Raw genomic sequence first — 12903 nt, forward strand, 5'->3', positions numbered from 1 at the left:
TGAGAATGCTGATACATACACACACACACACACACATATATATATATATATATATATATATATATATATATATATATATACATATATATATATATGTTGAAACTGCCATGCCTCAGACAGAGGGGCACCAGCAAACTAATAACTAGTTTGTCCACAGGAGTTGACTTGGACCTATTTCAAAATTAGAGTCTATGATAGGATCTGCTAGAGGATTGTATATGGAGTGTGACTGGGAGATCTAAAGAGACTCATGGGGTAACTGGAGAGCTGGGGTGTTGCCCACTGGGAAATTTTAGTTAAACGAGACTTGTAGGCATTTCAAAGCCCATCTCCTGGGAAAGGAATTGTGCAAGAATGATCAGGGGTCCCTTGTGGGGAGGGCATGAGCCTGGGCTGCTGCCTGAACCTTCTTTCCATGCCCATGTACCCACTTGTTGTCCCTCCAGGTACTTCTTCAACTGTGACTGCCTCATCCCCCTCAAGAGGAAGAGGAAGTACTTCCGGGTCTTCGAGGTCACCAAGACCACAGAGAGCTTTGCCAGCAAGATCCAGAGCCTGGTGCCAGTGAAGTATGAGATTATTGTGACAACTGGCTATGAGCCTGGGGCAGGCACCGATGCCAACGTCTTTGTCACCATCTTCGGAGCCAATGGGGACACGGGCAGGCGAGAGCTGAAGCAGAAAATGCGCAACCTGTTTGAGAGAGGCAGCACCGACCGCTTCTTTCTGGAAACACTGGAGCTGGGAGAGCTTCGCAAGGTGCGACTGGAACATGACAGCAGTGGCCACTTCTCGGGTTGGCTGGTGGAGCGGGTGGAGGTCACCAACACCAGCACTGGTGTGGCCACCATCTTCAGCTGTGGCCAATGGCTGGACAAGAAGCGGGGTGATGGGCTCACCTGGAGAGATCTCTTCCCCTCTGTCTAGGCAACTGGAGCTCTCCCTCCATCCACTGCCTGCCTTGACCTTCCACTATCCTTGTCCAAAGCCTTTCTGAGCAGTGACTAAGGCCTGAGAGGAGGACGAGATGGGTCAGGATTCCACAGGTGCCTAAAGGTTGAGCTTCACCCATCTCCCACACCTACAGGAATCAGTCAGCATCCACAATCCTCTGGGACATCACACAAAATATAATGTCTGGCACTTTTCTTTTTCATGAAGAGCAGTGACTAGGCTAATACTTGCTGCTGAGTGTGGACAGAAGTGAAGCTTTGCCCAGGGGAGAGAGGTGGAGAAGATGAGTCAATAAGGTGATGATGTATTTTAAGTAAAAGTTAATTAACACATGCCTACCCCCAAACCCCCACAAAGCTAGGCTAATTAAATTACTACCAACCTCACCCTTTTTTTAAAAATATAAATCTTTATTTAAGCACCATGATTTCAAGCATGTTCGTAGTTGGGTTTCAGTCATAAACAGAATACCACCTCCCCACTTCACCAGTGCAACATCACCTTACAACAAACTCCTTTTAGCTTCTGCTCAGGAAGCTGTGCTTTTATTCTCCCAGTTCTCACACCCAGGGAGAAGCATAAAAAATAGTAAGAGGAATTGTTTCAGCTGGAGAGAGCAGGACTCAGGAGCCGTCCATTCCCTCCCCTCCCTTCCAAGGCTTTCCCAGAGTCTTCTGGTCTACCAGAATATAATGGGGTAATGCAGCTAAGGTAGGAGATGAAGGAGCTGATATATGGATGTTTTGAGGCTGTACCTAGTGATGCTTGGGAAATAACCATGCAGTACAAGGGATCCAGGCCAGGTGTCACGTATGTAAGAGGCATACGAGGAATGGGATTTGTGGGCTTACACTTCCACAGCACTGCAGACCCAGGTGCCAATCCCTGAACTCCATATGGTCTACTGTGCCTGACTAGAAGTGATATTCAAATGTTCCAAAAAGAGGAAGAAACTGGACTGTGTTGGCCAACGCCCATGTCTCTTTTCTGTACTACTCACAATACATCACAAGAGATGCACTACAGCTCTCATGGGTTTTGGACAACTGGTTTGATCACCAACATTCTCGCCCCACCACCCCCCCCCCATCCAGTGCAATGAGAGCAAAGAGAAGAATCATCTCTACATCCTGCCCTGGGGTTCCCAGGCACTGCTATATTGCCATTGAAAGCATACACTTAAATGAATGGGACACTCCATCTGTAAAAGTCAAGATTGACCTGTAGTGGACATATCTGAGTACATGAAAACACAGAGAAAAAGGGAGACTGCTAAAGGCTGAAAAGGAGGGGTGGATAGGAAGAGGAAAGTGTTGTGAGGCTGAGACCACCACTAACTCTACAAAGACCCCTCAGAACAGGGCCCTCTTCCATGGGGCACCCAGAAGGCTTTACATGCCTTCCCAACCTGGTCTTATCAGAAAGATATTTTCTAACCCAAAGTCCAACAAAGCTCTGTACTCTACAGCCGGGTTTCCAAACTAAATCCCAATAGCCAGACCTCATGAGCATAAACAATGTGCTCCTCCCAGGGCAGTTCCTGTCCCCTGGAACCCTCTCCCATTCCAGTGACTAGCCCTTTGCTCATTACTAAGGCTAGATGGTGACCACCAATGCCAATGTGGTCTCTTCTACCCTGGTACCTCTCGTTTTTTGTCATTCTCCAGAACAACTCTCTTTTCCTTCTTCTGTTTGCCCCCTCATTCCAATAAAAACCAGCACACATATACATACATAAAGAGAAAAAGAAAGAGAAAGAGCTACTGGAAAGAACAGATCATATTGCCAGAAATTGTGTCTGGAGCACCAAGGTTTTACATTAGTACTATCCTTCCTCTCCTGCTTTAGAGACTATTCAACAATATTTTCAGAGAACCTTCATGGTATTGCTTTCCAAAAACTACTAGCAAAGGATTTTCAAATAAATACCCATAGGGTCTACATCAAAGAATAGATAAGAATTCTTTGCAATTAGCACAAGCAATTTACATACAAACTGTTGCACCAAAGTCTCTTAAAACCACTTTTGCTCTAAAGTACATTAAACAAAACCATTCCAATCTAGTTTTTCAACTGAACAACCCTTTTATTTTATTACATTTTATAAACCCTTTTGTAAGAAGATTGCCTTTCCATAGATCTCAAAGATCCTGACAATAATTTCCTCCAGGATTTTGAAAACAGTGATCTTAGTCCCATTCAGAAACACATATCCTTTCTGAATTCAGAAGTACTGTAACTGCTCCATTCTTGAGTGTTTGGTACATTCTTTAAGATCATTTCTCTTTTCCCTCAAGCTCTTGGTTAGAAATGACACCAGGCATCACACCCCAATGCCCTGAAAGAGGGTAAGGTCTTAAAGAAACTAGTAGGGGAAAGGAAGTAAAACAATGAAATAAAAGTGAGTTTGAGATAAATAGACCTGAAGAGTAGATGGCTTTAGTGGGGTGGCACACCTAATTTTACACAAGAATCACTCCCGACAGCGCTCAAGGGACCATATGCAGGTTTAAGGATCATATCAGAATAGGCCACATGCATGTTAAGTGCTTTAACCCCTTAACTCTCCAGCCCCAGTAAATGAATTTTAAGGGAAGAAAGAGGTTTAGTTTGGAATTTTAAAGGGAGAGAGTAGGAACAACTGAATAGTGAAGGAAATGATGGTGCTTATAGATTGGAGGGGAGATGAATTCTGTACAGTGACAGGACCTGAAAGCTGTTTCAGGAAAAGGATAGGGAGGGAAGTCTAAGGGAACCCAGGAGAAAGACTCTGGGAGGGATTGTTGTAGAATGATGTCATCATAATCACCACCTGCATCATCATCTCATATCACCATAGTCATCTCATTACCACCAAACCATGATGACTATCATCATCATAATTCATATAGTTCTCACTGTATTCCAGGCATGTGTTAGATGCTTAACTCACATTAAGTTAATTAAATTCTCATTAAGACTAATAAGGCAGGTGCTATTGTTATTCCCACTTTAGAGATGGGGAAATGCAGAGTTTATGGGACTTACTCAACTCTGTACAGTTCACAGGTGGCACATTAAGCCCCTAGGGAGAACACATTGCAAGTGGCAACAGCACAGGGGCTCTACTGTCTGGATCCTGGCCACCGCTGAGAACATAATACCTCAACAAAGGGAGTCATGTCAACTCAGAGGTGAAATAGTATGGGTGCATGTGGCTTGCATTCTACTCTAGACAATGTGCAGTGGTTTGGAGAAAATTCACCATGTCTATAAGTAAATGACACATGGAGGTGAAGTGATCACAGGCTCAGTGTGGAGAGATCACAAGTCTGTCATAAATCTGCCTTTTGGGGCAAAACCATACCTGTTAAGTATGACAGAGCGCAAAATGAGCAAAACAAGGCAGGCCGTATTGAATGGATAAAAGAAAGGATCTGTGGCAAAGTTGTGAAAGAGCAGGGGAACACTCTTCTAATTGCAAAGAATAAAGAAAGCAGCTCAGATCCTTTGTCTGTGAAGGCAGGCAGGAGGAAACTGCACCTACTGTGATATTACCAACTGGGAGAGACTGAAGGGGCCTGTCGCCTGTGAGTGTTTCTCTACTCTTCTGTCTCCTAAACCTCTCCTGAGAGGGCCGAGAAGGGTGCTGCAAAAACTCTCTCCTTCAGGTGCCCCAGCCTAGGGGCTGAGAGGGACTGAGTGAGTGAAAACAGGGTATCAGCAGTACCCCAGCAGAAAGGCAGATCCTTTGTCTGTGAAGGCAGGCAGGAGAAATCTGCCCCTGCTGTGAGATTACTAACAGGGAGAGACTGAGGGGGCTTCACTTATGGCCACACTCTCATTCTAACTAATGAACCCACTATAACACGCAGAAAAAATATCACACTACAAGCGTGACAATGGGGAAAACTCACAGGTAAACACCATGCACAGAGAATGATGATAATAGCTCTAATGACCCCCCAAATACAACCATCTGATTAATCTCTCAGATAAGGAGTTTAGAATAGAAATATGGAGGATCTTTATGGAAACCAAAGAAAGCATAGCTCTAGCTGAACAGAACACAAAGATAGAAATCATAAAATTCCAAATTGAAATAACAGATCTGAAAAACACGGTAGCTAAAATGAAAACCTCAATGGAAAGCCTCTCCAACAGGGTAACAGCAGCCGAGGATAAAATTAGTGAACTAGAAGATGAAATGCAGAACAACTCCACTCAGCAGAAGAAATTGGAAAAGAACCTTAAGGCAAACAATCATACAATGAAAAAAGTACTGAAAGAAGGTGAACAAATGAAAATAGAAGTCTTTGATAAACTCAACAGAAACAACATAAGAATCATTGGTGTCCAAAGAGGTCCAAAAAGAGGATACACAGAAAAAATCAACAGTCAAAGACAGCATAACAGAGAAACTTCCAGAGCTAAAGACTGCATGCAATTACCGTAAATCGTGCATGCCTGAAGAGTACCAGCTAAAAGACTCAAAGTAAAACACCCCAAGACACATCTTAGTCACAATGACGAATCCTACAGATAGAGATAGAATACTAAAAGCAGCACGATCAAAAAGGAAAATTACATTCAAAGGAGCATCCATAAGATTTACAGCAGAAATGTCACAAGAAACTCTCAAGGCAAGAAGACAGTGGTGGGATATTGTGACAGACTGAAAGAAATGGATGCTTCACCTAGAATACTGCACCCAGTTGAACTCACATTCAGGTTTGAAGGAAGAATACATAGCTTCACGGATGAGCAACAGCTCAGAAACTTTACAGATGCAAAACTAACCTTAAAGTAAAAACTGAAAGGTCTACTTTAAGACAAGACAGACCAACAGACATACCAAACTTATAAACAAAGATGACATTAAACTGCATGACAATCTTCCTCAATGGACTAGCTGCACCAATTAAGAGACACAGAGTAGCTAAATGCATCAAAAAGACGAATCCAACCTTCTGCTCCCTATAAGAAACATACCTAAATAGTACAAACAGGGGCCGGGCGGTGGCGCTGGAGGTAAGGTGCCTGCCTTGCCTGCGCTAGCCTAGGACGGACCGCGGTTCGATCCCCCGGCGTCCCATATGGTCCCCCAAGCCAGGAGTGACCTCTGAGCGTCACCGGGTGTGGCCCAAAAACCAAAAACAAAAAAACAAATAGTACGAACAAACATAGACTCAAAATCAAAGAATGGAGGAAAATCATCTAAACAAATAACATCCTTAAAAAAGCTGGGGTGGGACTGAAAGATGGCACTGCGGTAAGGCATTTGCCTTGTATGCGGAAGGACGGTGGGTCTAATTCCAGCATCCCATATGGTCCCCTGAGCCTGCCAGGGGCGATTTCTGAGCATTGAGCCAGGAGTATTCTCTGAGCACTGCCGGTGTGACCTCCCAAAACAAACAAACAAACAAGCTGGGGTGGCCATATTAATATCAGACGACACAAACTTTAGACTCAGAAAACTTATAAAGGACAAAGATGGACACTTTGTACTAGTCAATGGATATGTGCATTAGGAAGAAATCACACTACTAAAGATATATGCACCCAATGAGAGACAGAAAAATATTTAATACAATTATTGACAAATTTGAAAGAGAATATCAATAATAATAATAATTGTGGGAGACCTCAATGCAGGCCTGTCAACACTTGATAGGTCAACCATACTGAAACCCAACAAATATATACTAGCCTTGAAAAGAGAAATGGAAGAAAGAGGCCTAGTAGATATAAATATAGGTAACTCCATCCCCAGAACCTGGATACACATTCTTCTCCAATATACATGGGTCATTCTGGCAATAAAACATACCTCCATAAAATCAAAAGAATAGAAATATTTCAGGCTACCTTCGCTGACCACAAGGCTCTGAAATTAGATGTGAACTACAAAGGGACACAGAAGAAATATTTTAACAACTTGAAATTAAACAGGCAGCTACTGAACAACCAATGGGTCTGAGATGAAATCAAAGAGGAAACAAATGACAATGAAGACACAAACTATCAGAATCTATGGGACACAGCAAAAGCAGTACTGGTAGGAAATTTTAAAGCTTTGCAAGCACATATAAAAAGGAAGAAGGGGCATACCTGAATAGCTTAATGATGCAGCTTATAAACTTAGAAAATGATCAACAACAACAAAAAAAAAATAGGGATATAGAAGGAAATAATAAAGCTTATAGCAGAAATCAATGAAGTGGAAAACAAAAACAATCTATCTGAAAGATCAAGGAAAGCAGAAGTGGGTTCTTGAAAAAATAAAGATTGATAGACCATTGGCAAAACTCACAAAGAGAGAAAAAGTTGATAACCTATAATAGAAAGAAAGGGGGAGATCACTACAGATATTGCAGAGATTCAAAGGGTAATCAGAAACTACTTTGAGAAATTCCATGCCACCAAACATGAGAACCTGGAATAAATGGATAAATTCTTGGACTCTTATAACTGTCCACAGTTGAATAAGGAGAATGTAGCATATCTAAACACCCTCATCACTCACTATTGATAAAATTAAAAATGGTAATCAAATGTCTGCCCCAAAACAAAAGCCTGGGCCAAGATAGATTAACTAATGAATTCTTTCAAATTTTTCAAGAAGAACTACTACCAATCCCCGGCATCCTCTTTCATGAAATTGGAAAAATGGGAACACTTCCAAATAGCTTTTATGAAGCCAACATCACCTTGATACCAAAATCAGACAGAGATGCTGCCAAAAAAGAAAATGACAGACAGATGCAAAGATCTTCAATAAAATCCTGGCAAATAGGATCCAATGCCTCATCAAGATCATTCACTACAATCAAGTAGGGTTCATCCCAGGAATGCAAGGATGGTTTAACATCCGTAAATATATCAACATAATACACAGCATCAACAAGAAAAATAAAAATCATATGATCATATCAATAGATGCAGAGAAAGCATTTGATTTAAAAAGCATTCTTGATTTAAAAAAAAAAGTCCCTGCAAGATGGGAATAAAAGGAACTTTTCTCAATGTAGTTAAGACCATCTACTACAATCCAATTTCAAATATTATCCTCAATGAAGAAAAACTAAAGCCTTCCCTCTAAATTCTGGTACAAGATAGTGTTGTCCTCTCTCACCACTCCTCTTCAACATAGTACTGGAAGTACTTGCTATAGTGATTAGGCAAGAAAAAGATATCAAGGGAATCCAGATAGGAAAGGAAGAAGTCAAGCTCTCACTGTTTGCAGATGACAGGATACTCATTTAGAAAACCCTAAAGATTCTACCAAAAAAGCTTCTAGAAACAATAGATTCATATGGATATGTGGCAGGCTACAAAATTACGTGCAAAAATCAAAAGCCTTTTTATACACCAATAATGATAGGGAAGAAATGGATATTAAGAAAACAACCCTATTCACATTCATGCCACAAAAACTCAAATATCTCAGAGTCAACTTAACTAAGATGTGAAGGTGCTATACAAAGAAAACAATACAACCCTGCTCCAAGAAATAAGAGAGGACATACGAAAATGGAAACACATACCCTGCTCATGGATTCGCAGGATTAACATAATTAAAATGGCATTACTTCCCAAAGCATTGTACAGATTTAATGCAGTTCCTCTAAAGATACCCATGACATTCTTCAAAGAAGTGGATCAAACAGTTCTGAAATTCATTTGGAAAATAAACATCCTTGAATAGCTAAAGAAATCCTTGGGTAAACAAATATAGGAGGCATTACTTTCCCCAACTTTAAACTGTATTACAAAGCAATATTTATAAAAACAACATGGTATTGGAATAAAGAAAGACCCTCAGATCAGTGGAATAGGTATGAATACTCAGAGAATGTTCCCCAGATGTACAATTACCTACTTTTTGATAAAAGAGCAAGAAGTCCTAAATGAAGCAAGGAAAGCCTCTTCAACAGGTGGTGTTGGCACAACTGGTTAGACACTTGTAAAAAAGCGAACTTAGACCCCCAGCTAATACCGTGTATGAAAGTAAATTCCAAATGGATTAAAGACGTTGACATCAGACCTGAAACCATAAGGGATATAGAATAACATGCAGGTAAAACACTCCAGGACATTGAGACTAAAGGCATCTTTAAGAAGGAAACAGCACTCTCCAAACAAGTGGAAGCACAGATAAATAGATGAGAATATATTAAGCTGAGAAACTTCTGCACCTGAAAGGAAATAGTGCCCAGGATACAATAGCCACCTACTGAGTGGAAGAAACTATTTACCCAATATCCATCAGATATTTGGCTAATATCCAAAATATACAAGGCACTGACAGAAATTTACAAGAAAAAAACATCTAATCCCATCAAAAAAAATGGGGAGAAGAAATGAACACTTGTCAAAGAAGAAATACAAATGGCCAAAAGGTACATAAAAAATGCTTCACATCACTAATTATCAGGGAGATGCTAATCAAAACAACTATGAGGTACCATCTCACACCACAGAGATTGGCATACATCACAAAGAATGAGAACAAGCAGTGCTAGAAGGGATGTGGAGAGAAAGGAACTCTTATTCACTGCTGCTGGGAATTCCATCTAGTCCAACCTTTATGGAAAGCAATATGGAGATTTCTCCAAAAACTCGAAATTGAGTTCCCATATGATCCTACTATACCACTCCTAAGGATATACCCTTGTTACATTAAACCCTTAGGATGGGCTTGGATGGTGGATGGATGGAGGTGCCTTTCCCTGCTATCCCAGGCCACGTGGCTCTGCAACCCCCTTCTGCCAGCGGATCTCTGGGTCCAGGCAATCGGCGGGTGTAGAACTCGCTCACAGGCAGACTTCCAGAGAGATAACATCTTTATGTGGCCTATATCATAACTTTTTATGCTACATATCTATTCAGCCCTGCATTGTACTTGTCTCTCAGCCATCTCTGCTTCTGCTCCCTCTCTATGCTTACAAAGACCTTAATCCCTTGGGTCAAAGGCCTTATCTAACCTTCCCAAGACCCCTCCCAGGAATGGGCAGTCTAACAGGTAAAGTTTCACATAGTATCTGGGGTGGAGAACACAAAAATAAAAAATCACTTCCTCACACCTATATTCATCACAGCACTATTTACAATAGCCAGACTCTGGAAACAACCAAGATGCCCTTCAACAGAGGAATGGCTAAAGAAACTGTGGTGCATATTATGGAATATTATGAAATCTTATGCAGTGTCAGGAGAGATGAAATCATGAAATTTACCTATACATGGATATACATGGAATCTATTATGCTGAGTGAAATAAGTCAGAGAAAGAGAGATAGACACAGGATAATCTCCCTCATCCATGGGTTTTAAGAAAAAATAAAAGATATTTTTGCAATAATTCTCAGAGAAAAAGAAATGAGGGCTGGAAGGTCCAGCTCACGACATGAAGCTTATCACAAAGAGTGGTGAGTGCAGTTAGAGAAATAACTACACTTAGACTATCATAACAATGTGAATGAATGAGGGAGATAGAAAGCCTGTCTAAATTCAGGCGGGGGTAAGGTGGTGAGGAGGGAGATTTGAGACATTAGTGATCCAAATGTTGCACTGGTAAAGGGGGGTGTTCTTTACATGACTGAAACCATACTACAATAATATTTGTCATCAAGGTGTTTAAATAAAAATATTAATAAAAAAGAAAATGAAGGCAGCTCAGTGCATGCAGAACAGTGTCAGGGCACAGGGTTGACTTTCTTGGGTGCTGGGGTTTCCTAGGAACCAGGGAGAAGCAGAGAGCAAGAACAAGTCTTCCACAGGAGTGAATACCAAAATAACAGGTACAGTAATATAGGGAGCTGGTTTTGCATACAGCTGATCCAATTCAATCCACAGCATATCATATTGACCCAGACACCACAAGGAGTAATTTCCTAAGCACAGAGCCAGGAGTAGCCCATGAACACAGCCAGATATATTCCAAAGACAAAGCAAACAAAAACATTTTTCTGCTCCAGAGTAGGGGAATCTGGCATTGGGGGTCCAGGCAGCTCTGGCATGTAAACTTCCAGGAGACATTCAGAAGAGACTAGGTAAGTCTTCTCCATACTTGCTATTTCAGTTTTCTAGAAGCCAAAAATTATACAAAGACATAGTCTGTTGCTTTCTTAAAATGCATTAATATGGATTGTTTGCAGTGTATGAAAGAAAGTTATCTTTCAGTTCATTGGTCCAAACCCAAGAAGAGGCTCTCGCTAAAAAAATCCAGGCACTTGTGGTGAATTAAATTCCTTCTCTCTGAGGAAAAAACTGAGAAACTCATCAGTTCAAAATTCAAGAGGTTCCATCAAAAAATGTGTCTCACATGGGAACTTTTCTCATTAAGATCTGCAAACTAGAGTTTAGGAAACAAGTTATTTGATGGTTGATCCATAGATTTGAACAAGTTGTTTGAGAAAGAGCAGTTTATAATAAAATAGATAGTACTAATAGGAGGAAGAGATGAAGAGGACAAGGAGGTCAGAAAAGGTAAGCAGATTAATACAGGCAAAATGATGGTGATCAAGTTAAAGGGGTGGGAAAACAGGAAAGAGATAACTCATATTACCCCCAAATTTTGGACATAGAAAGTTCTGCAGAGAAAATGAACACATTGAACAAATGAGATGCAATTAGCAATGCAGTTCATTTTTATTAGTTATAAATAAAGTACAAAAAATCCACCAAAAGTGAATCTAAGCATTTTACACAATTCCTAATGTTTCCGCCTTTTCATTGATGCACTATTGCTTTAATATTCATAATAAATATTCTTCTAGCTTTCTGCTATAAAATAGTCTATGTAGCAAAATGTTGCACAGCACAACGGAACAGAACAGCAGGAGGATTACAAAAAAAGGACAATCAACACTGAGGAGAATCCTTTCACTTACCAGGGGCAACCAAATGACCCCTGGAGGTCCTGGTGCCCCTGGCTCAGAGCTGAGAAAGGAGCCACAGCCAAGGCCAGGGGTGGGAGGGGGAAGAGGCAGCAGGAGGGATGCAGGGAATGCAGGCCAGCAGGGCGAAGGGTCCTTTCCCACTCTGACCTGCAGAGCAGCATAAGGCATGTCCGTCCAGGAGCCCTGCCTAGGGGCAGTGTCTGCCAGGCCCGGGTGGGCGACTCCACGGGCCATGTCCATGGAGAGCAAGAGAGCAAGGCTCCAGGTCAGAGGCTAGTGGGGAGGCTGGGCAGGCAGGAAGCCCAAGGACCTGACTGAGAGTCCAGCCAGAATGAAGTTGGAGCTTGAGGACCCTGCATGGCTAAGGGACCATGAGTGCTCCCAATGCTCTGCCCAGCTTGGCCAGGCAGTGTGGCAGAGACGGCCACTTTCTCCCCATCAGCACCATACCTCAGGCAGAGGGAAACCTTTCCACCAGTCGAAGGCAGTGATGTCAGGAGGCCAGAGGAGAGGTGAGCTGAAAAGAAGGCAAAGCAGAGAGTAGGAGGAGGTGGCATGTGGAGAGACGGTGGGGGTGCATCCAATCCAGGGTCCAATCTACTGCTGCTCCAAGGAGACCATGTTCACTCCTCTCTGTGGCTCAAAGACATATGGACCCCCCCACTATGCCCATCTTGGAACACTGTGCTCCCACTCCTACCTTTGCTGTTCTCCCAGGAATCAAAGTCCATGGTGTAGGAGGTGAATCTGGGGGGAGAGAGAGATAGAACCTAAAATTCAGGCCCATAATAGTTTTTGGGAAATGACAGGATGTCGACCTTGGCTTCAGAAGCCTCACTAGAACCCCAGGGCAGCTCTGGCCCCACAAGGCACTCATGTGTTTCTGTCAAGGGTTTGAGGTCCTGGAGTTGACCAAAAGGGTGACTATAGGGGTATCTCCCTTTATGGAGGTGGTGGCTATGCGATGCCTTTTCCCTGCTTTCTCAAGCCCCCTGGTCAAGGTGGGACCCCCAATGCAGAGAGCTCTTTTTTTTTTTCTTAAGGGAACTCTCCCCAGCTTCTCCAG

At 42.1% G+C, this 12903-nt stretch overlaps 2 protein-coding genes across 2 annotated transcripts in view; both read left to right on the top strand.

Annotated features, from left to right (window-relative positions):
• Positions 1–927, top strand: part of LOXHD1 (lipoxygenase homology PLAT domains 1) — a 154297-nt gene extending 153370 nt beyond the window's left edge. Inside the window, 1 exon segment of the mRNA XM_049781504.1 lies at positions 447–927. Coding sequence (XP_049637461.1) covers positions 447–927 — 481 coding nt within the window.
• Positions 1–12903, top strand: part of ATP5F1A (ATP synthase F1 subunit alpha) — a 521274-nt gene that overhangs the window by 83837 nt on the left and 424534 nt on the right. The window lies entirely within an intron of this gene.

The sequence above is a fragment of the Suncus etruscus genome, chromosome 10 (assembly GCF_024139225.1).
Source record: "Suncus etruscus isolate mSunEtr1 chromosome 10, mSunEtr1.pri.cur, whole genome shotgun sequence".
In the NCBI taxonomy this organism is placed as follows: Eukaryota; Metazoa; Chordata; class Mammalia; order Eulipotyphla; family Soricidae; genus Suncus; species Suncus etruscus.